Source organism: Stegostoma tigrinum, chromosome 31 (assembly GCF_030684315.1).
Source record: "Stegostoma tigrinum isolate sSteTig4 chromosome 31, sSteTig4.hap1, whole genome shotgun sequence".
Taxonomy (NCBI): domain Eukaryota; kingdom Metazoa; phylum Chordata; class Chondrichthyes; order Orectolobiformes; family Stegostomatidae; genus Stegostoma; species Stegostoma tigrinum.
In genome coordinates, this window is record NC_081384.1 from 19,025,499 (window position 1) to 19,051,719 (window position 26,221).

The window sequence follows — 26,221 nt, forward strand, 5'->3', positions numbered from 1 at the left end:
TCTGAGGCCTGATAGTGTTATGTGACTGCTCATAGCTACACTTTAGCTTAGCGCTCTGTTTAAAATTAAGCAAGGGTCGAAGAATCTAAAACATTCCAGCATTATTTCATGCTTGACAACATTTTTTCAGACACCCATCAGCTCCAGCAGCTTTTTAGTTTGGGCTTCTGCTTGTTTACTGAAAGAAAACTGGAGTACGTTAATTGCTTGTCGATGAGACCCAAAATTCAGTTGCAATTAACGCAACTGAATAATCTCCAACTGTTCAATATTGACTTAATCAAGTTTAGACTTATACATTCTCCTATTCCCAGGATCGCTTTTCATTCTCAGCAGTTGTTGATCTACCTCTTGGTAAGCTGTTTCTGATGTTTGAAATTTACACCTGAGTATATCAAGTTCATCTTTATTGCTCATTGTTGTAAACTTATGTTCTCAAATGCCATCTCCTCCAGTACTCATGACAGAGAAACACTTGTAGGGTCAACTTCACACCAATGTGGTAGACTGTGGCCCTGGGAATGCTCTGTTTCTTTCCACTGACTTTTTCTGTGTTCCTTTATTGCCCAAGCCACGTACATCTGCACTCATTGAATAACGAATGTTGATATACCAACTGATTGTGCTGACTTCATCCAACACCATCCCTGAATGTTCCCTTGACTGCCTCCAGAAACCATTGCCCTGCTATGGTCTTTCCTGTACTCGCTTTGCAAGGTTAAATGATCCTGGTGCTTTGTGGGCTTGGCGTGCACACTGAGAGCTGACTGCATTTGGAGCTTTTATTCGTTCACGGGATCTTGGTGCTTCTGGCTGGGTCACCATCTATTGCCTATTCCTAGTTTCCCTCTGTCCTTCACCCCACATATTTTACTGCTATTCCTCTTTGAACTTTGCCTTCTCACTCAATTTGGTCACCATTTGCCACCACTTAGATTGAATCAGCACTGAGGTGAGGAAACAGTATCAGGCTTTATGATACATCACACTGTAGAATCAAAAGAGTGCTGCAGGAGTGAGTTACTGTGACATTCTTCATTCTCAATCCAGGTTGAATCTTGATCCAACATTACTAATGACTTAACCCTTAAGCCTATCCTATCATATGGCAGCTGTTGCAACACATAAATTACTGCAATCAGGTAAAATTGGATTAGCATTTCTATCATATTTTGGATAGTCAACAGAGGTTTCAAAGGACCTTCCAGCCCATAAAATATTTTTGCAGTGTGGTTATTGTTGAGCCAACTCCTACTAATGTCACCAAATCTCAGCCTCATTACAGTACAGGAGGCAATCCATTGCTGCTGCACTAGCTCTCCAAATTAATAGTTTACCAAATCCCACCACTGCTTGTTTACTTCCCTTAAGCATGCACATTCTTCTTTTTACAGATTTGCAAATAACAATCTAATTCCTTTTTGCATTGAATTGCATTGCATTGAGGTAGACAAGTTCCCACGGCCAGATGGGGTCTATCCCAGGTTCCTATGAGAGGTAAGGGAAGAAATAGCTAGGGCATTAGCAGATATCTTCACGTCCTGTTTGAACACAGACGAGTTTCCAGAGGATTGGAGATTAGCCAATGTTGCTCCCTTGTTTAAGAAAGGAAGCAGGATAATCCAGGAAATTATAGGCTGATGAGTCTGACAACTGTGGTGGGGAAGCTCTAGGAGAAGACAATGAGGGATGGATATATGCACATTTGGAAGAAAATGAACTAGTTAGTGACAGGCAGCATGATTTCATATGGGGAAGGTCATGTCTCACCAACCTGATTGAATTTTTTTGAAGGGGTGACAAAGATAGTTGATGAGGAAAGAGCTGTGGATATAGTTTATATGGACTTTAGCAAGGCATTTGATAAAGTCTCACATGGCAGATTGGTACAAAAACTAAAATCACAAGGGCTGGCGAGATGAATACAAAACTGGTTTGGTCATAGAAGGCAGAGGGTAGTGGTGGAAGGGTGTTATTCAGTATGGAGACCAGTAACTAGTGGTGTTCCACAAGGGTCAGTCTTAGGTCCTCTGTTATTTGTAGCATATATAGATGATCTGGAGGAATATGTGGGTGGTCTGATTAGTAAGTTTGCAGATGACATGAAGATTGATAGAGTTGCTGATACTGCCAATGATTGTGAAAATATACAACAGGGTATATGTATACATTGGAGACTTGGGCACAAAACTGGAAGATGGAGTTTAATCCAGACAAATGCGAGGTGACGCATTTTGGAGGATCAAATTTAGGTATGAATTATACTGTAAATGGCAGAACCCTTAAGCATATTAACATACAGATGAATCTAGGCGTGATCCACAGATCCTAAGAAGTGGCAATACAGATGGCCAAAGTGATTAAAAAGGCATATGGCATGCTTGCTTTCATTTTTGGCCTGGGACGTGGAGTACAAGAGTTGGCAAATCATTTTGCGCTATATAAACACCTTGTTAGGCCGCATTTGGGGCATTGTGTGCAGTTTTGGTTGCCACATTAACAAAAGGATGTGGAAGTTTCAGAGAGAGTGCAGAGAAGATTCACCAGGATGTTATCTGGTCTCCAGGGCATTGGCTATGAGGAAAGGTCAAAAAGACTGGGATTGTTTTCATTGGAAAGATGGCAGCTGAGAGGAGGCCTGATAGAGGTCTAAAAAAATTATGAGAGGCATAGATAGGGTGGATAGAGTGAGGCATTTTCCCAGGGTTGAATTATCAAATACAAGAGGGGTCAGGTTCAAGGTGATAGGGCAAAAGTTTAAGGGAGATGTGCAAGGGAAGTTTTTCATGCAGAGAGTGGTAGGAGCCTGGAATGCACTGCCAGAGGAGGTGGTGGAAGCAGGCAAGTTGGCGACATTTAAGACGCATCTGGATGGTTACATGAATAGGGAAGGAATGGAGGGATACGGACCTAATAAGGGCAGAATGTTTGTTTTTTAGTTCAGTCAGGGCATGATGATCGGCACAGGCTTGGAGGGCCGCAGGGCCTGCCCTGTGCTTTACTTCTCTTTTGTTTTGTTTTAATTGGATCTGCCAGCACCACACTCCAAGACTCACCGTCTCAAAACTTAACAGCTCACTGTGAAAAAAAGTCCTCTTGACATTTTTGCTTATTTTGCCAGTTACTTTAAATTTATGCCCTCTTGTTCTTAATCTTTAAGCAACTAATAATTTCTCTCATTATGCCTTGTTGAGACCCCTCATGATTTTGAATATTTTTATCATTATCTTTTTTCAGCTTTTTTTCTCGGAGGAGAACAGTCCTAACTTCTTTAATCTCTCTTCATGACTGATGCTTCTCATCTAGAAATATTCTCACGAATCATTTCTGCACTCTTTCACATCCTTTCAAATATGCAGCATCCTAGAACTCGATGCAATACTCTGATTATGGCTGAGCATCTAAGTTCAACAAACCCTATTATCCATATACTTTATTAATTCCTCAACCACTTTCTATAACTAATGTACATAAGCATCCACTCCCTCTGTTCCTACACTACCCGCACCCCCCACAGTTGACCTTTTAGTTTATACCAACTCTCATGTCCTTCTTTTCAAACTGAATCACCGCACATTTCTTTACTTGAACTTCATCTGCCGCTTGTCTGCCCATTCCAACAACTTGTCTATATCTCGTCAATGTTCTGCACTATCCTCCTCATAGGCTATTGCCAAAAAATCAAAATAGCTAAAATAAGATTATAACAGACAGTATTCATAACACAGTAATATGTGGTCACATATAGACAACAAAAGCAGCTAAATAATACCAAAGAATCTTAAGAAATAACTGTGACACCTACCTCTTTTTAATAAATGCCTTTAGTTAAGGGTGTATGGGAAAGTGCCTTTAAAATGTGGTGTGCATATGATGAAAAAGAAATGTAGATAACACATGCATGGTTACTGAGGTAAATATTAAAAATAAATTTTCCATCATGAAAAATACTCCATTTGTGCATAAATACAAACATGGGATTAGGATTGGCTCAATAAGATGCATTTTCCTTTTATTTAATGAAATAATTAAAATTCTTTCACTGGAGCTGGTTTGTCAGGCTACAACTTATGCTGACATTGGATCTTAAAAGCTTGTTGAAATGACAGGATATGTGTCCTTTGATTTGTTTTCAATTTCTACAATGGGAAACAGTTAACCATGTAATTGTGGGGCAAAGAGTGGATCAATTAAAGAAGAGGATAAAAGCAGTTGATATTTGTTGTCTTGAAGGAAATACATCCTTCCTTGCACAAAACAACACTTGCCATATCACTCAGTGTACGATATATAGGTATCAATTCAAAATGAATGCAAATATAATGTTTTGTGGGACTATGATTGAATGCAGCACATTGCTTTTGAACACATCTCAAGACTTTTTATTTGAGCTTGAGTTTCTTACTTTTGAAATTAACCTGGCACTTTACAAAATACCGATCTGATAAGGTGTTATTCCATGGGTTCAGAATAAGATGCACATTTCAAAATCTCGCCTATGACTCATTTGTAGAGAAGGATAAAATGAAACTACTCAGCACGTTGTGCCTGATGCCACTGCTGACATTTTATCTGAAATATTCCGTCTTAATCCCATTTTCTTCTCATATCCTTTTACATTATTCCTTTTCACAGATTTTCTTTTAAATTAGATTATCCTCTTCCGCATAATTCTCTAAGTTCTTGCTCCTAGGCAGGAACTGGTCATGAACATTTGGAAATGATAGGCGACAGAAAGCATTTAGCAGCAAATCAAACTCTGAAATAATCACTTGGGGTAAATCACTTCAGGTAGCATCGTGGCTCAGTGGTTAGCACTACAGCCTCACAGTGCTAGGGACCTGGGTTCAATTCCAGCCTCAGGCAACTGTCTGTGTGAAGTTTGCACATTCTTCCCATGTCTGTGTGGGTTTCCTCCAGGTGCTCTGGTTCCCTCCCACAGTCCAAAACATGTGCAGGCTAGGTGGATCGGCCATGCTAAATTGCCTGTAGTGTTCAGGGGTGTGTGGGTTACAGGCGGATGGGTCTGGGTGTGATGCTACAAGGGGCAGTGTGAACTTGTTGGGCCAAAGGGCCTGTTTCCACACTGTAGGGAATCTAATCTAAATCATATTTAGATAACAATTTGTCAGAGAAGCAATAGTTTTTTACATATTATCCCAAAAGGTTTTGCAATTCACAATGTCTGTTTTAGATGAAAAAAAATCAATTTTTTCCTACCATTTTGATTATCAATTATCTCTCAATGTTTGTAACTTTCTAGTGAATCTTTAATGTATCCTAGCTGTGGCTTCAATACTGTTGCTATAATGGGGCATTCACAATACCACACATAGGTTTATCTTTAACACGATGTGGAGGTGTCAATGTGGGACCAGGGTGAACAAAGTCAGAAGTCACATGACACCAGGTTATAATCCAATAGGTTTACTCGAAATCACAAGCTTTCGGAGCACTGCTCCAGGCAGCACACTTCACCCAACCAAGGAGCAACGCTTGAAAGGTTGTGATTTCAAATAAACCGGTTGGACTATAACCTGGTGTCGTGTGACTTCTGGCATTATCTTTAACAAATCAACAGTTTGTATATTTCTGTCACTCCTATGTCTTTCAATCAATGACTCATTAAAATAAAATAGTAAACTTCTGTGTGAACTCTTCTTAACAAATAGTCATGTATTAATTTACTGAAAGAAGACATTTTGTACTCGTCAGAACATTTACAAGCATGCTAATGTAAATGGGGTACATTGTCTTTTGTATGAGAAATAAGTGCTGATTGATAGAGGTATTGCTAGATTTACATTTTATTGCGTTTTACAAACTTATACTTTATTTCCTATCTTATGCCTGGGATATAAGTAAATGCTGGCCAGCCAGCAATGTTCACTTCCCATAAGTGAGGAGGCAACTTGCTATTGTTGACATTTCTTGGCTACAAGTCTGTAGGGTATCTGTGTCTCTGCCCCTCCGCTTTGACAATCCCAAGCCCCACTTTTAACAACATCGCAACACAGCTACTCCAGGCTTAAAGGAAATGTTGCTTCAACATTATTACTGTAAGAAGAATGCCACAAAAGTCATCACCACTGATACTATAGAAAAATGAATGACCTCTTGAGAACAAAACTATTGTGAGCACATGTCTGTATTCCACAAATTACAGCATATTGATTCAATGGTATGACACACCACCAAATTAATATACAAAGGAGTAAATAATGCACAGTTCCAGCTGTCACAAAATATGTAGAAAATCTGCAAATGATTTATTTTAACTTAAAAATAAATACAAGAAATAAATAAACATGTTCTTTAGGAAATCTGTGACAAGAAGCTTGGAGATCATTTAATGCTTCCCAGTGGGAACATTTTCCTGCTGAGTACAAATTGAGAATGTGGACACCAGTAACCAGAAAATTCTAACTATTAAAATGAATAATTGGAATATTGTGGCAGTACAAAATCAAATTTCAGATATCTGTTTCTAATGGGTGGACCCTGACAGAGTAGTGCTTGTAATGCTAACCTCTCACACCACTTCGAAAATATACCACTTTTTAAAAGTTCTTTCAATGAACTTTTGTCAATTCCTCTTCTGTTAATTGTGTAATATTATCACCATTTAGCTCCACAAAAATGTTAGGTGCATGCAATCAGAAATTATGGTAATTACACTTGTCAGAACTTAATGAGCTTGAGATCCAATTAATTAAAAACATTAGTCCACAATATTTTAAGTTAAAATAGATGCAGTTCTGCTAAATGTCTTAAACCATACCTTTAATCAACTCTCTAAAATCTCTTCTTACTTTTATTTAGCAAAGTGCATCATTTCATTTGCTTAATATTGACATAAGACTCCAAATCTGCTGCTGTCTGCTCTATCAACACAGCAATACAAATCTTGTGGTTTGTATTTTCTATGAAAACTCTCCTATTTTGACATAGAAATCACAAGAAATGCCATTTACCATGTCCACAAAGATACTGTTCATGACAGTGCAGTTCAGCTGTGGCCGAAACTTTCAAATAAAAATGCACATGTAGCTTCAGTGCAAATAGTTAATCAAACAAATGGGCTACCAAGAAGTGAATATGTACATTGTCCCTAGGTGACAATTTTTCTTGTTAAGCAAAGGCAGCTCTTAAATAGATGTGTTCATGAAGATTTCCAATACTTGATACACATTGTAAAATTGTAAGCATGCTGGAAAATAATTTATCATGCTATATCTCAGTGATCAGAGTAACACTTATTGCTACGTTCAGAATCAGTAAGTACTTGCTTATAGTCCATAGAAACCTTGCAAACCTGGCTCAGTATAAACTTTGTGAAAAGGCAAGTTGTCTTTCCTTTGATGATTCACTTAAATTCATCCAACTGGAAGATCATGAAATAGCTCTCAGCTCCTCCAAACTTGAGAGCTTGCCAGTTGAACAGAGTTTGCTCATTTTGATCTTTATATCTGACAACACAAAGCCTTCTCAAAGGAGCTCCAAATGTAAATTGATCTGTTTACATAACATAGCATTGGATTTTGGTTGGAGAGGCAGGCAGTTACCAACTTGTCTTGGTAAAAATGGTCTGGAAGTTCAAGACTTTTGGGAATGGAGGTGGTGCGTATGGAATGAAAGTAAGCTTCCTAATCCTGGAAACAGATGCTAGTAGGACCTGAAGAGGTGAGGGAGATTTTAGGCCATCTAGCCTTGAACCCCTGCACCCCTACATCCCATGCACCCAGCCACTTGCCTTCTCTACCCTCACCATGCCAATTCTGGACTCCACTCACTGCGAGGCTCCTCATATATCCTGGACTGCGGTGGACAAAGTTAGAAGTCATATGACATCAGGTTATAATCCAACAGGTTTATGTGAAATCGTAAGCTTTTGGAGCGCTGCTCCTCATCAGGTGAAGTAGAAGGAAGTGCGCAGGTAAAAAACATATAGGCAGAGAGATAATGACAAATAATTCCAGGTATTTAAGTGTATCAACAGATAGGTACAAGTAGTGTGAGTGGAGTGTCAACAGGCTGAACAACAAGTCTTTGCAGGGGATCAAAAGTGTCAAAATGACACAAATACACAGCTGAATAGTAAGTGAAGGGATCACCTATGAAGTGATTAATTAAGGCAGAGAGATAACTACAAAATATCAAAAATAAGATGGTGCTAGAGACAGATCAAATGGCTGGAATAACATGATGGCTATCAGAGTTGCATGACGAGGGTCTAATCAAAGTAACAAGTAAGCCAAAACTGTACAAACTAATTAAGGTAGAGAGATAATAATAAGTTATCAAGATGGTGGTGTCAAAACAGAACAGTAAGGAAGATTTTTATAAACACAGAATAACATGGTGCACCTGCAAAGACTTGCTATTCAGTCTGTTGACACACTACTCACACAATTTGTGCCTATCTGTTGACACTCTTAATTACCTGGAATTATCTTGCCACTATCTCTCTGCCTATATATTCTGTGCCTGTGCACTTCCTCCATTTCACCTGATGAAGGAGCAATGCTCCGAAAGCTTGTAATTTCAAATAAACCTGTTGGGCTATAACCTCATGTCATGTGACTTCGAACTGACACAAATTCACCAAGAATTGGTGATCACTGTTGCTTGGTTTGAAGCCACCTAGGACCACTGACCCTAGATCTTGGGCTTGGTCAAATGAACTGAATGCCAAATGTGACATAGCACTTAACTGAGGGTGTTTCTGAAAGGCTGTTGTAAAATTGGAAACAATAAAGCTGTGCCCTCTGGTTCTCGATCCTGTTGCAAGCAGGGACAGTTTCACCCTATTAACTCTGATGGGGTAGTAATTAATTGGATTGGCTTTGTCAGACTTCTTGTCCCCATGGGAATGTTGGTAATATTCATTTTGTGGGTGGCAGTACTGGAACAACCTACAGACTACAGACTTGGCTCATTCTCTGGTACACACCCTCAACAGCTCAGCTGTGTAGCTGTTAGGGCCCATACGTAGCCTTCGCAGAATTCAGTGGGTTCAGTAGTTTCTTGATAATAGGTGAATGGAATCAGTTTGGTTGAAGTCAGGTTTCTGTGATGCTGAGGGCATCAAGAGGTGGCAGAGATGGATCATCCATTCAGCATTTCTGGCTAAAGATGGTTGCAAATGGTCTAACTAGCTTTTAAAGATAGCAATTTCCAGATTACAGAACAAATGAATTTGCACTCAATGCTGTAATTCTGCAAAACATGTTACAGAAAAATAAAATCAACAAGCTGCACCTAGAAATGATTTTGGTCTCAGAAAGGGTAACTCAAACAGTTAGTTCATATTTAATTAATGCTCAGATAGCAGCAAACTGATTGAAATTCAGTCTCTGTTCACTCATGGGATATGTGTCACTTGGCTCCTCCAAAGCTTTCTGCGATGACATGAACATTAAAAGGTAAAATATTTTACACTCTCAATTCTTTGTAATAATGTCATGACAAGTTAGCATCAGCCTATCCCCGTACCCACATATGATAACAGATTCTGTAATTAAACAGAATTATCTCAAACAGTATTTTTCCAAGTATTCTTTGCTTTTCCTGTACTAATACTGCTCTGTTTATCATCTAAAAATCAGCAATAAATAGCAAAGTGTAGAAAAAAACCGAGGGATAATTGTTCAAGTAAATCCAACAAAATATGCATAGACACTCAGAACAAAGCTTCCATTTCTGCTTTATTGTTTTACATAACACGCTGAAGAATTAAATGAGTGCTGCACATTGAAAGTAATGTATGAGCCTTACTGATACCACATATTTGCAAACAAAAACTACATTGTCATTACAGCAAAAAGTCTAATCATAATTGTGATCTAAATCACTCATTTCTTAGACAAATCTTACCTCCGTCACTCTGGTTTGACCTGTTTGTTTCAAATGATGCTGAAGAATCCACTTCTAATGAGGTTGTGTGTGACTGACTATTATCCATGCTGGGCTTTAATTAAGCTGTACAATGCTTTTGTGCCTCTGCTGCCTACACAGGAACCCTGGCCCCTTTTCTACTTTAGCACGTCAAGCACACTACATGCTAACCAGCTCTTGCAGAGTTCATCAATGAGAGGAGAGTCCGATACGTTTTACGTTTGAATGAGCAAACAGCTTGCCGTGCTTAAGGTCCCCGTCGGTGGTTTCTGACCAGGTCCGTACTCCAAACCCTGCCTTTGTACACACACACAAACTCTAACTGACCCAATTCCACAAATGGGAAGCAATGCTGATAGTTGATGCAGTTGAGACAAACCACTTTCGCTTCTATTGTATACTTGTTACACAGGTTCCTTCCCTGCAGCATGCCACCCAGAGTAATTTGATAGACTATGAATTGTGTTCTTTCTTCAGTAACTTAAGTAACCCTTAGAGTACCAATCATATGTATTTTATTTTAATTCCTGCACATGAGCTCTGACAGGGCCTGAACACCACAATGTTGACTTCTTTCAACCTGAGATAGTACAAGTTAAAGCCCAAAAGCTTCTTGGACTAAAGCCACGTCATTATTTATCCATGAATGAAATGTAACTTCTTAGTCACTTTTAGGCAGCTAGAAAAGTTGTTTTTGTTCCTTCCCATGAAAAGGTTGGCTGTTTATCCTTTCCTACTTTTTCTCCCCTTCTATCAGTTTCAGCTAGTAATCGGTTCAGATCATTAAATTTCTCCCTCCCTCTCAATTTCACCATGTTCCTGATATCCCAAACAGCTTAATGGAAAAGGGCATCAGATTTTCCTGCTTGTTATTGGTATGGCAGAAATTAATTGACTATTCCCCTCATTGATTAAAAACCACATGAGAAGAAATTTTTTGATGGTCTGTGGGATAAATACCTTTAGTGGCTTAACAAAGTAAAAAGACTTCAAGAAATATGATGATGCAAAATATTATAAAAGGCAAAACATTTGGAGAGAAATAAATCTCAAAATTGCAAAAAGTATGTCTAAATATAATCTCTGGTATGAGGTTAATGAGGAAAATCCTCATGGTCCTGCCTTTGCTTGGGGCCCAAATGATAATTAGATGTACATTATTGACCTCCTGTCATTCTCAGAACTTCATGATGATTAACAATTAACTTTGTAAAATATTGGGGAGGACAGCAGCTATTCTGTTTGAAACATTTTATGACAAATAGAGAAAGTACTTGTTTTGTCATTTGTGCAAATCTCAAACAAGCAGCTCACTGATGGGACACAAATGTGACATATATTAGGATCTATGTATGACACTGTGTCCCATTGGGTTCAACAGTACCACAACAGCTAATGGCCCTTTAAGAGGTTTGACTCACATTCGCCTGGGCCACTTCTTCAATACATTCACACTGTCTTCATACTGTCTCATCACAGCCTCTTCAATGTAGGTACCTTTAAGCTGTCCAACACTCCTACACCTCAAGTTTCTTCTCTACTGTCTTCCAGAACCTTAAAACCTGCTTTCTTAATCCTCCTGCACTGCTTTCCCTTACCAACCTCTCCCTGAGAAATACCTCCCATTATTCCCAGACAGTGAAACTAACATCTCAATGTACCTGGACATTAGCATGTTTCTCCTTGTACTCTCAATCTCTCAGCTTCCTTCTCACCAATTGTAAAAATTGGGAACTACAATACTGCCCTATAAACCTTGACTTTATTAAATATATATTCCAAATTTCCCAGAATTGTGACCCTCAGTTGCTTTAAAATCATCAAAACACTCTATCATTCCTGGATCCCTCCATTCCCAATATCTTTACGCCATCTTCCAATCACTGCCACATTAATAATCTCCTTCCATCACCACCATCCAGATATCAGGATGTCACCTCACACTAACATGTTATATGATGCCTGTACATAATCCTTCCATGCCTTAGAAACAATCCCTATGTGCTTAATGGGTTCCCGCACAACTAAAAGGATTCTTCCATTCTCCTAGACCTTAGGACTTAATTTTCCAGTGTGTAAATATCATTATTTTCTTTCTTACATTTTGGTCATTGCACTATAGGGAAGATGGGTTTGCATCAGGTAGGGTTTGGATGAGAATTATAGACTGTTTCTTGAACTGGAGGGTTTTTGCTCCAAGGAACTATTGGATAGGCTCGTATTGTTTTCTTTGAAACTGGAGCCTGAGGGGAGACCTAATCATGTATAAAGTTATGTGAGGACTCACAAAATTATGGGATAAAACAGGTCGATGTTTTCCTTGGTTGAGTGTTTCAGAACTAAGGGCATAGTTTGAAGGTAAATACTAAGAGCTATGGAAGAATTTGAGAGGGATTCTTTTCAGAGGATGCTTCAGGTCTGGAACTTAATGCCATGGATACCACTCACTGTCCATTGCCAATCTACGGGAAGGACATTCTTTTTTAAAGCACTTTGACATGTATTTGAAGTGCCAAAAGTCACAAGGCAATGGAGCATAAGCTGGAATGTGGGCTTAGGTGGATACCAACCTAAAGGAGAACAGCTTGCGAAGGGGACAGTTAGTGGGTAAGAATAGATATATGTAATGGCAGATGATGTGATAACAAGGCCTGGTGTATGGGGTGAGGGGCTAGGACATGGGATAGTTTAGGCCCTAAGATTATTGAGCTTGATATTGAGTCTGGAGGGCTGCAGGGTCCTCAAATAGAAAATGAGCTGCTGCTCTTCCAGCTTGCGCTGAGCTTCACTGGAACACTACAGTAAGCCTGAGATAGAGATGTTGGCCAGAAAACAGGATGGTATGTTAAAGTGGCAGAAAACTGGAAGCTCAGGATATTTTTGGCGGGCAGAACATTGATGGTCTGTGAAGTGGTCACCCAGTCTGCTTTTTGTTTTCCCAGTGTAGAGGAGATCACATTGTAAGCAGCGAATGCAGTCGACTAGATTGTGAGAAGTACAGGTAAAGCACTGCTTCACCTGAAAGGTATGTTTGGGCCTGTGGATACTGGGGAGGGAGGAGGCAAATGGGCAGGTGTTACACCTTAGCCAGTTGCAGGGGAAGGTACCGTGGGGCTGTGGGTGGTGGCGGGTGGGGGGTAGGATGTTGGGAGTGAAGGAAGAGTGGACTAGGGTGTCCCAAAGGGAACGGTCTTTGCGGCAGGCCTTCTTATCTTATAGCCTGCCATTACACACTACCTATTGCTACCCTAAATGCCTCCATTAACAGCTATTCACCCTCCCAGGCAGATTGTTATGCAGTCCTTTGTCTGTCCAACTGTTGTTCTCTCTCTTTGGGCTCTAACCCCAACTATCACTCCTGAAAACCTCCCCCAACTCTATATTCTGCATATAAACTGTCACTTTCCTAGCTACCATCAGTTCTGAGGAAAGGGCACTGGGCCCGAAACATTAACTCCGATTTCTCTTCACAGATGCTGCCAGACCTGCCGCGCTGGTCCAGCAACTTCTGTTTTTGTTTCTGATTTACAGCATCTGTCGCTCTTTCAGTTTTTATTTACATTTTTGGTTGGCATGCACATAACAGGCAAAGTCATCACATTCTGTGCTGTAAACCTGCAACTTTCCTTTCACTAGTTATTTTTCCCCCTATGTTTCATCTCTACCCATCCAAAGTTCAACCACTCACTGCCACCATTACCCTCTGTGAAAGCCTATTCTTTCCATTCATTCCTTCCCTAATGTCTTTACCTCTGGTTTTTCAACCTTCAATTGCCCATCTTCTCTCACTGGCTCTCATGCATCCAACTCCAACACAGCTTATTCCCATTAAAAAGAAACCCACATAAATAATTTCCCACCTCCGTACTTGCACAAATACAGAGCAGCTTTTCAACCAAAAGCAACTGATGGCCACAAATATAAAATGATAAAATGTCATTACATCCATCTAGAAAATAGCTCATACAAAGATTCATATAGAGGAAAATATTTGCTTTATAAAAATTCTACATACACTATATATGCAAATTCCAATTTATGCATATTGACTGCTATTTATTTTAACTTACATTGCCCTTTTAAGCCATACTACAAAAAAATGTAACATATGCCTTAGTTTTCTCAGTTATATTCATTTTATTTTCTACACTTTATCTATTTCACATTCTATTAATTTATTTTATCCACAACAACTAAAATATAGCAACTCAACAAATTATTTTCCATTGCATCAGAAAGCCCACCTCTACCCAGCAAATGTATCCTCAAGCTATCTGCAAACATGATTTGTAGATTATTGGTGTTTTCACATTTGTTCTTATTCTCTACTTGGTCTTCTATGGGTTTTGTTTTTTTAAAATAATGGCATTTAGTCACAAAACAGTAAGAGGACATTCAGTCCTCTCATGCCTATATTAGTCCTCTGCAACAGTAACTCATATAGTCCCACTCTCCTACTATTTCCATCCTCCACCCTCCACATAGCCCTCAAATTTCTTACCTTCAGATAATTAGAAAAGATAATTTGAAAGTCTCAAATGAACCTGCTTCCAACATAGTTTCAGGCAGTGATAATGGGAACTGCAGATGCTGGAGAATCCAAGATAACAAAGTGTGAAGCTGGATGAACACAGCAGGCCAAGCAGCATCTCAGGAGCATCTTGTTCCTAAGTACTCAGTGTAAACAGGATCTTCCTCATGCCATTGTTGCTTTTACACCTAACATTTTTATTCAGTGTCTTTTGGGTCTTGAGCCTTCTGCCATCAGGAATACTATCATATTATCCACCTTGTCCAGATTTCTCATGAATTTGAACATCGCTATCAAATCTCTTCTTAATTTTATCTTCTCCAAGGAAAACAACCCAATTTCTCCAATCTAGCCTTGTAACTGGCGTTCCTACCCTGGAACCATAACTGTAAATTCTGCCTGCAACCTCTGATTTCACAGCCTTCCTACAACGTGAGGCCCAAAATTGGACATGGTGCTCCGACTGAGGCCAAACTAACATTTTAGAGATTTTTACTGTAGCTTCCTTCCTTTTGTTCTCAATGCCTCTACTTTAAAGCCCAGGATTCTACATATTTTCTCACTGGTTTTCTCAATTTGTCCTGCCGTCTTCAGTGATTTGTGCATTTAACCGAAGTCCCTCTGCTACCTTTCCATTCTATTACCTCTCCTCACTCATCTGACCAACAAGGAATACTTCTCTGTATTAAAGTTCATCTGATATGTATCAGCACATTAATGTCACAGAACTCTAAGTGAACACAGCTGAAAATTCATTGCAACAAAGCACTGAAATGAAACAAATTTCATATATGCTTTACTACATGTCAAAGTTTCTATGCAAGTTTTAATTATTTTATCATCAACAAGTTTGTACATCAGTTTGGTTTAATTCGTTTCTTCCCTACCTTTAAGTTAGGTTAACAACTTCCAGCTCCACTCCAGGATCTGAACTCCAGTTCGACTGACACTTCAGCGATATACAGAGGAAGTGTTATGATGTGGGTTTTGCCTCTAACAGGATGTTTTGTTTGATGTGACGATGCTTATCTTATCTCTCATAACATAAAAAAACCTGGCATGGGTAATCGGGCCTAGACCCTTCATCAGAGAGGAGGATGAGGTGAGGGTTCCAGAACCCTCACCCCATCCCCCTCTCTGATGAAGGGTCTAGGCCCGAAACGTCAGCTTTTGTGCTCCTGAGATGCTGCTTGGCCTGCTGTGTTCATCCAGCTTCACACTTTATTATCTTGGATTCTCCAGCATCTGCAGTTCCCATTATCTCTGGCATGGGTAACACAGTATTAAAGAATCCAACAGATACTGAGTGTAACTCACTAGAATATTATTCAGAGGCACAACAGCATCTGGGCTGATATCAAGCTTATCAGTCGTAAAGAACAATACACTTCCTTTAGCATGCCTTCCTTCAAGTGATCCAAATTAAGATGACAACTGAGATCTTTATACCTTAAGTTCATATGCTGTGATATAGTGCTGATATTATAAACATGTCTCTTAAAGCTTCACGGACATAATAACAATGAGACACAACTCATGTAGTATTGAAGGAAGTACTGTTTCCCACCTGTTCCTGTGATGCCAGAAATTATTTGAAACATGATGGCAATTTTTTGGAGGAACAGGATTTCTTCCAGTTTCTTAGCATTCTTCCCGCAACCATGATTGCCAACCAAAAAATAACTGGCTTTTGTTCTCATTGAAATATGAAATCTAAAACTCCACGCAGAAAATTATGAACAATTTATTGTCACTTACATTTTATAGTGGTTAATACAGTAAATTCATAGCAGGTCACTGACTTCAAAGTCATTCTTTGTATCTGAAATATCTTCAGGTATTTGTAACAGATTTGATGAAAGCAGCAAACAAATGAAAGTTTTGCTTTAAGATCTCGTAAATCACATTTAGCCTTGCAGATATATGTACATATATGAATAATGGGTTACACAATATATTCTTATTTAAGAGCCAGCTGAATAAAAACCAAAACAAAGGTTGACTGGTGTCTAATCTTCATGGAAAGGTTGGTCAGAGAATATGGAATACTGATTTACAAAAAGGTAGATTTTTTATTTATATTTCATTCAGTATCTAAAACCACCAGATATTCATAAATCATCCTAAGTACTGAAAAGTCATATATCATTGTCATATCTGATGCATTAAGAAACATTAATGATATTTACACACAGCATAACCTTCCAGGACAGTTGCTGATAATCACCAAATCTCAAGAATTTGATAAGCAAACTGCTTGCACTTCTTCAATGTGTTTTCAGATTCTAATACAGAGTCTATATTAGATTACCATATTTTGATATACTGTTAGTTACCCAGTGGTTACATTTGAATATATACTGAAACATTTATGATGAATTTATTCCATTTTCTATTTGGTAGAAATGTTATCTTTCAAGATACACTATTGGTTTGTTGTGTGTACAGACTGAAAATTATACTTAAGAGATGACTACTGCAAGTTAATGAACAATTTGGAAATCCCATGGCTAAACATTGGTATATAATGAAATAATGTTGAGTTCAATGTTTACCAGAACTGCTGGTGTGCTTCCCTACATTAGAATAACTACACTTCAAACACAAAGTAGTTTTGTAGAGTAAAAACAAAATGCTGGGCATACTTAACGGGTCAGAATTCAAGTTTCAGGTCAACAATCTTCCTTCAGAACTTCAGGCAAAAATTATGGCCCAAAATATTACCTCTCTTTCTCTCACCCCAAATGCTGCCTGATCTCCTGAATATTTGTAATGTTGTCTGTTTGCATTTCAGATTTCCAACTTCAGCATTATTTAGCTTTTGTTCAAATTCTTTTGCATGAATTATGAGCAGTGCCTCAAGCTGTTATGCCTTATTTAAGTGCTGTATAAAAGCAGATATTGTTACAAGTCATGGTACCGAAAATAAAATAACACCGTTACAATGGTGACGTGATATCTGAAGATAGCAGGTTGCACCCCAAACAGAAAATCTAATCAGGTAGTAGGAAACATGATTATGGTACATCATTAAAGTTGATGGGAGTTCATCTGTTCTCCAACTCAATGGCACCTTAAGGATGAAATAGAAATCAGAAGTATTATCTCAGGAAGAATCAACTGTAAGCAAGGGTGTATGAAAGCCCTTCTGATGAGCTAATGAACCAACCACTGTTGCCAATGTAGAGTGTTCAATAGGGATTGAACTGAACACAGAGAGCACTCTTACTTCAAACATATTGCTAAGCTCAATAACCGAAAGTTGGGTAGGGGCAGTGCATTGCCTGGAGCAGAATTCATGTGTAACAACTCCACAGAGGCTGGTATCCCATCACCAAGTCAGCCTTTATTTACATATGGAAAGTCCTTGACTCTGGCACAGACCTGTCAGAGTCAGCATCCAGAGTGTCAGAATCTCTGGCAGTCCTCTGTTTATCTGTCAGCCAGGGCTCCCTGATTGGATGAGATCAGCAACCCCATTCAGGGAGCTCACAATTCAGGGCTGACATCATTACAATCATTACATCTCTCCATCTTGGAGCCTGAGGACATAGGCTAGTCATTTCTCTTGGAGAGGTTCTGGGGAATTTTAGCACTGGATCAGGCTCCTCCGACTTGACATCCCATATGGGTGACATGTAATGGATGGGAGTGTGCCTCTTGTGCCTGGAACTCCTTGGTAGAAATTCACGCCCTTCTTCCACCAGTTAAGGCATTGATGTGGTGACATCCGTCGTGTCCATCTTGGATTCAGGAGCCTTGTTAGCATTTGACAGAGAGGGTGAACCTATAGGTTAGCGGAGCCTTTCCAACTGCTCCGAGGAGCAAGGTGAGCGTTGGTCCCACACCGTTTACAAATTTGCAGCTTTTACATAGTTCATGTGTTTGTTTGGGACCACCGCACCTACCCGAACTTTATAAGTCACAGGATCTGACCTCACATCGACCATGCCTCTTACCCAGGTAGGGCCATTTCTGTGGTTCCTACACTAAACTTCATCCTTGAAGTAAACTGTCTCTCTCACATGGCGGAGTCTTCGGATCCAGCACTGGCGTTCCTGATACTGTTTCACCCTGCACCACCTCCAGGTCCGGGAAGATCAGATTTAACCTCGTGCAGAGTCTTCTTCCTACTAGCAACTCTGCTGGAGCTATTCCTGTCATCGCACATGGGGTGGTCTTTTAATCAAATATGAACCAGGACAGTTTGGTATCTAACAAGGCATTAGGCTGCTCCTTCAGTTTGGACTGCACTTTTTGCCGCACAAGTGGATGACAGATGGAATAGAGCTGTCCTTGTATGTCGAATCCCACTTGACTTCTGGAAAGACCCAAATTCCCTGTTGGGAAACAATAGTCCATTATCTGTGACCAACGCTTGCGGGCATCCATGTAGTGTAAACGATGCACACAGTTTTTCTATAGTTATCCTGTGTTTGACACATGGACTCTATGCACGTCCAACCACTTTGAGTGGGCATCTAAAACAACTAAGGACATTGAGCCCAGAAAAAAGACCAGCATAGTCAACATGCAATCGAAACCCAGGTTTAACTTGCCATTCCAATGGATGTGAGTCAGCTGCTGGTGGTAATTTTTGTCCTTGTTGGCACTCTGGGCACTGCCCCTCCAACACAACCACATTTGGAATTCAAGCCATCTTCATGTTGGAAACTTCTAGATGACCCTGGTGGGGTTCAGCCACTATCTAACAGCAACCTATGCTTGGGACAATCACTCTTGCTCTCCAGAAAAATTGCCATCTTCTACTCTTTTATCCGGTCCAAAAAGGCTGCGACGACCCTTTAGTTTTCCCTATCACCACCAGCTGGTTCAGTTTTGACAGGACCTGATCTTCCTCTGTCCAAAGTCTGATATTGCCAGCTGCAACTGGACGTGTGTCCAGAAAATCCAAAACCATTATGGGACTCTTTCATTGGTGTTAATACCGGTGGTATGTCTGTCCGCGGGAGGCGGCTCAATTCATCCTCATTCGCTATTTGGCCTCTGTGACTGGGTTCTAACATGTAATTATATTTATAATTATATTTAGTATTAGAATCCACTGCTGAATCCAACCTGAAGCTATGGGAGGTAGTGCCTTGCCCTCTTTAAGTTGGCCTAGTCAAGGTTTGTGATCCCTTATTATCACATCTTTTTAATCCATAAGGTAATCGTGGAACTTTGAATCCAAATACGACTGACAAACCATCTTTCTCTATCGGGGTGTATTTACACTCCGCATTAGCCAAAGTCCCGGTTGCAGATGATATTGAGTGTTTTCTGCTATTGAACCACCTAAGAGCTAATACTACCCAGTGCTGTATGGGGAGGCATCGCATGTCAATACCAGATCTTGCTTAGGATCATAGTGTGCCAACTTCCCTGAAAGTTGTGACTTGGCTACATGACCAAATTGAAGGCTGCCCTTTTTCTTAGGTGCTGATGGAAAGGTACAAGGAATGGAGGCCAGGTTATGCATGAACTTTCCGTAATAATTTACCAGCCAAGGAAAAGTCCTGAGCTCCTGGACAACGTGAGGGCCAGGGCACCTTTGATCTCTCTCATTTTATCATCCAGGTCACCTTTGATCTCTCTCATTTTATTGTAACCCAGTCTTGTCAACTCTGTAGCCCAAGTAGATGACTTGGGGTGCCTGGAACACACACTTTTCCTTTCTTAGGTGTGTGCCCTTGGAAAAGCATCTAAGGACCACGCCCTAGTTCCCTGAGTGTTCCTTGTTACTCTTCCCCTTTGTTTACATATCATCTAGGTAAATGGTAACCTGGGGTAGATCTTGTAAAATGTTCTTCATTATCTGCTGAAAACTGGCACAGGCTGACAATAGCCCAAACGGCAGTCTTGTATATTGGTACAAATGCTTAATTGTAGGTATTAATTGTAGCAAACTGCTGGGAATCTTCATCTAACTGCAATTGCACGTACACATGGTTCATGGCTAGCCTCATGAAGGAGAGTGCCTATGCCAGCTTTGAGTGTATAAATTGTCTATCCAAGCAATTGCAAATTTATCCAACTGCAAAAAGCAGTTTATCGTTTCTTTAAAATCACTATAAAGGCGAGCCAAGCTGATGGGCTTCGCTATCGGTATGACTGCTGCTGTCTGTTTTGCATGTTGGACCAATTGGATTATTTCTTTACTTTCCAGCCTCCTGATTTCCGCCTCTAATTAAATGGCACTGGGCAGGCCTTACAGAATCGTGGAATTGTGTCTAGCCAACATGCAAGGCGGCCTTGTCTGCTCTGGTAGGAAGACTTCTGGATACTTCATTGGGACTTCACTCATGCAGCCATTTTCTAATTGAAAATGGTTGAGCCAACTTAGGTGAAGCTTTCTCAACCAATTTCACTCCATCAAGCTTGGCCTGAGACTTTCACTACAATCAGTGATAACTGAATCAGTTGGTTTTCATAAGAGACCGGAATTGAAACTCTCCCCTTAATCTGTAAAGGTTCCCCAGTATAGGTTCTCAGTTTAGCCATGGTCTCGCACAAACCTAAGGATTGGACCCTGCAACAAATTTTGTCAAAGACTGGTTCTGTGATCACTGATATGGCCCCGTGGCTATCAACCTCCAATAGAACCAGATAAACATTTAACCAGACATTTATTTTGATTGGTACTGATTTAGAGGTTGCTAAGCAATTTAATTGTTCTAACCCAGATGTAGGTGGATTTTCTAGGGTATGCACTCCCCTGGATACTGGTCTATGAATTATCTTACTCAATTTAGCTCTAGTGGGACTTTTTTTGTTGTCTCAAATCTGCATGCAGGCAGCAACTACAACAGCTTGCCAGCCCACATCCCAAGGAAAATGTTAATCATTTGGCCCAGCTTGGCTTTGTTTTGAGGTTTTGCTGTGGGCCAACCTACAGTTCTTCTGTTCAGGATATGCCCTGAGTGAGTCTATGCAATTGCCTTTCACTCAAACAGCATTCCACAAACTCAGTCAGGCTGGCAACGGTGTCCACTTCCATTGGAACTTGCCACATGTTCCAATGATAAAGCCAGTTGTAGTGCCTATTTAAAGTCCAGTTGGGCTTCGGCTAGTAGGTGCTTTTGCATGCTTACATTGTTAATCCCACATACCAACTGGTCTCTAAACATCTCACTAAGGGTTAAACCAAAGTCACATGCATCTGCCAGTCATCTTAACCTTGTCACAAATCCTGACACGGATTCCCCTGGTTCTCAAACTGCCAACTACAAATGATAGTGACTCAGAATTAGAGGAAGCTTGATGTCATAATATTCCTGAACTACATGCACCAACTCTTGAAAAGTTTTAGTATGTGGTACCCCAGGAAAGTTTAGACTCCTAATAACAGAAAAGGCTGTGGGTCCACAAGCTGTCAGGAAAATTATACATTGCATTTCATCTGCCCCAATGTTGTTTACCCAGAAAAAAATAATGCATTTGTTTCACATACTGGGCCTAGTCTTTGAGAGCAGGGTTGAACATGTCAAGCTTCCCAAATGGTGACATGATGCAAGAAATGCTTTCCCGCCACTCAAAAACAACTGTTGCGAGCAAGACCGTGCTTTACCCTCATTGCCATTGAAATAACTCCACAGAGGCTGGTGTCCCATCACCAAGTCACCCTTTATTTACAAATGGAAAGTCCTTGACCCTGGCACAGACCTGTCAGAGTCAGCATCCAGACTATCAGAATCTCTGACGGTCCTCTGTTTATCTGTCAGTCAGGGCTCCCCGATAGGACCAAATTAACATTCCCAGTCAGGAAATTCAATTTATGATGTCCAGCTGGCTAACCTCATTACAATCACTGCACCAACAAGCCTACTGTTATTTAGGGTAAGAATAAAGAATTTAGTAAAACATTCATGACCAACCTCTAAAAACACATACATGCATGGATTAATTTGTAATATATATAACCCTTATTGTACAATTAAGCAGTTTGATCTTTGTGTGAAATGTATCTGCCACAGTGCGTTGGTTTTCTCTGTGTGTTTGCACAGAAAAAGACTAAGAGAAAGAACTATCGCAATTATGAATTTTCTCACAGCAAATTGCATCTTTGTACTTGAAAAATATGTTGCCCAATGAAAATGATTGTCAAGTCTTTATAGAAATGGACAGAATACATTAACTAAGTGGAGCCACAGTTCCAATCCCACTCATTTCAATTTATTGTGGCTATCATTCATACATTGTGTGGGAATTCTGACAGCAATTTTACAGTAAGGAAACTCCACTTCCAATATACTGATTTTATACATCTTTTCAAGTAACAGATAATGAAAATACACCAAGATCCACATGTTATCATATCTTCGACCACTTTCCAAACCCTCACAAAGTTTCTTGGTACATTCTAAGGATGTTGCATTGTACCTGCCATCAGAGCTTAGTGTATTTGATTGCGGTTTTTCACTGCAGTCAGTTTTGTTTTACAAGATTATGTACGGGCCAATTTATTTCATTTTATTTTAGTTTTCCCTCCCGTCCCAGTAGATTTCCTGGTCAGTAGTCTGTGAAGACAACAGTTCATAAAGTTGAGCCAATGCCTCTCTGGACCTTTCTGCTATAACAGTGAATGATAATGCAATATACCGTACACTATCTCATCTGACCCCTTCTGGCAAGGGAGTGTATTCCCTTGATTTCCTGGCCATAGATTTAATTGAAGCTTGAAAGTGAAAATTCATAACAATCATTTCAAATCTGATCCTTTCGCAATCTATTAATGCGTTCATCTGTTACTCCATTGTACGGTTTGTGTGATCCACTCCTTTTGCCCAGAACAGCACTGTGGCTTCAATTGGAGCTCCTTCCATCATTGAGAATGATGTGTGAGTTAATATGAGGCCATGTCCAAATAAAAGCTTTCCACCTAACAACGTGCTTACTGACTTCAAAGATATCCAATGGTCCCAGTAAGATGGTGGCAAAGAAGGATGCTCCATCTGGAGTTCATCTGCTCAGTCTGTTCTTTTTCTCCTCCCTATTTTCCTCCTTCTTTTCCTCTCTTCTCTCAATCTTGGGCACCCAGCTCTGGCCTGCAAATCCTAGCCTGTGGAGCGGGGTTGGCAGTGACCAGTGGCTGGAGTGGTGTTGGTGTGGGTCAAGTGAGGTTACTGTGGGTCAGAGTGGGGTCGGTAGTGACCAGTGGCCAGAGTGGGGTTGGTGTGGGTCACAATGGGGTCAGAAGTGACCAGTTGCCAGAATGGGGTTGGTGTGGGTCACATTGGGGTCGGAAGTGACCAGTGGCCAGAGTGAGGTTGGTGTGGGTCAGCGTGGGGTTGGCATTGGTCAGAGTGGGGTTGGCAGTGACCAGTAGCTGGAGACGGGTTGGTGTGGGTCAGCGTGGGGTTAGTATGGGTCAGACTGGGGTCAGAAGTGACCAGTGGCCAGAGTGGGGTTGATGTGGGTCAGTGTGGGGTTGGCAGTGACCAGAAGCCAATGTGGGGTTGTTGTGGTCAGAGTGGGGTTGGCACTGACCAGTGGCCGGAGGGGTTGGTGTGGGTCAGCGTGGGGTTAGCATGGGTCAGACTGGGGTCAGAAGTGACTAGTGGCCGGAGTGGGGTTGATTTGGGTCAGTGTGGGGTTGGCAGTGACCAGTGTTTGGAGGGGGGTTGGTGTGGGTCAGAATGGGGTTGAAAGTGACTAGCGGCTGGAGTGGGGTTGGTGTGGGTCAGAGTAAGCTCGGAAGTGACCAGAGGCCCAGTGCAGAGTGTGGGGGCAGCCCGCACTGGTTGCTGTAGAGAGCAGGTGAACAGAAAGCAATGTTGGTCTTTTTAACTTTGTTTCTTGCTTTTTTGGCTATAGTTATATTGTGTATAGCTTAATGTAACTTTTTTTTTCTTCATTTCTCTGTTCTGTAACTAAGGATTGTAGCCAGGCACTCTGAACCTGAGATGGTGGTACTGTTACACTGTAACTAACCTGGAACTGAAGAAGCTGTATTTAAGTACCTTTGTGCACAAGCTGCTGCTGTAAGTCGTGACTTACAAATTCTTCACTGTATGTGACAATAAAGCTAATTCAATTCAATTGACAAATTTAAATTCAAAAGTGATGGCTCATTGAGGACAATGATGGGATTTTAATGACAAATTGAAGGAGACAATCCCCACTATTGGGAGGTCAGAATAAATCCAGGTATGTTTTTAAAAAACGCTGGTGTGACTTCGAATTGCAAAATGATTCCCTTTCAGGAGGCAGCCTCTTGGGCCATTGTGTCTGTACTGGCTCTATTTAAAGTGCTTCAATCTCCTGCTACTTCCCCTGCATATTCCTGCACACCATTACTATCCAACAAAAACATCTAATGCCCTCTTGAATGCCTCAATTGGCCCCGTCTCTATTGCATATTCTAACAACTTGTGTGAAAAACATTGTTTCTCACATCATCCTTGTTTCACTTGTACATTATTTTAAGCTGTGCCATTTCATTCTTGTTTATTTTATCAAAGGGAACAGCTTCTCCCGATCTATTATGTCCAACCCAGTCATGATTTTGAAAACCTCAATTAAATGTCCTCTTAGCCTTCTCTCCAGAGAGAACAGTCCCAATCTCTTCAATCTATCCTCACAGCTGAAATTTCACACACCTGGAACTATTCCTGTATATTGCTTCCGCACTCTCTCTAATGCACTCACATCTTTCCTCTGATGTGGCATCCACAATTGTGCACAATACTCCAGTTGTTACCAAAGATCATCTGGCACAAATTCAACATCATCTCCTCACTCTTGTACTTTATGTTTTGTTTATTGATCTCTCCACTGCTGCCACCTTCAATTATCTGTACACACACACACACACACACACACACACACACACACACACACTAACCGCCTCAACCTCTCCACCCCTCTCACCCACTCCAACCTCTCCCCTGCAGAACAGGCAGCCCTCCGCTCCCTCCGCTCCAACCCCAACCTCACCATCAAACCCGCAGACAAGGGTGGCGCAGTGGTAGTATGCTGCACTGACCTCTACATCGCCGAGGCCAAACGCTAACTCTCCGACACCACCTCCTACCACCCCCTCGATCATGACCCCACCCCAAGCACCAAACCATCGTCTCCAACACCAATCATGACCTCATCACCTCAGGGGACCTCCCACCCACAGCCTCCAACCTTATTATTCCCCAACCCCGCACGGCCTGTTTCTATCTCCTTCCCAAAATCCACAAACCTGCCTGCCCTGGTCGACCCATTGTCCTAGCCTGTTCCTGCCCCACCGAACTCATCTCCACCTATCTGGACTCCATTTTCTCCCCTTTGGTCCAGGAACTCCCTACCTACATCCGTGACACCACCCACGCCCTCCACCTCCTCCAGAACTTCCAATTCCCTGGCCCACAACGCCTCATCTTCACCATGGACGTCCAGTCCCTATACACCTGTATTCCTCATGCAGATGGCCTCAAGGCCCTCCACTTCTTCCTGTCCCGCAGCCCCAACCAGTCCCCCTCCACCGACACCCTCATCCGCCTAGCCAAGCTCGTCCTCACCCTCAACAACTTCTCTTTCGATTCCTCCCACTTCCTCCAGACAAAGGGGGTGACCATGGGCACCCGCATGGGCCCCAGCTATGCCTGCCTCTTTGTAGGTTCCGTGGAACAGTCCCTCTTCCGCACCTACACAGGCCCCAAACCCCACCCCTTCCTCCGTTACATTGATGACTGTATCGGAGCTGCCTCTTGCTCCCCAGAGGAGCTTGAACAGTTCATCCACTTCACCAACACCTTCCACCCCAACCTCAAGTTCACCTGGGCCATCTCCAACACATCC

General features: G+C 41.1%; 1 protein-coding gene across 5 annotated transcripts in view; it reads right to left on the reverse strand.

Annotated features, from left to right (window-relative positions):
* The window catches only part of mpp2b (MAGUK p55 scaffold protein 2b), a 529,160-nt gene that overhangs the window by 208,125 nt on the left and 294,814 nt on the right, over positions 1-26,221 (reverse strand). The window contains exon 1 of one of the 5 annotated variants that reach the window (XM_048560702.2): positions 9,877-10,199. The exons of the other annotated variants lie outside the window; for them this stretch is intronic. Coding sequence (XP_048416659.1) covers positions 9,877-9,964 — 88 coding nt within the window. The 5' untranslated portion in view covers positions 9,965-10,199. Of the gene's footprint in view, positions 1-9,876; positions 10,200-26,221 lie in introns of those variants that run through there. 5 annotated transcript variants of the gene reach the window in all.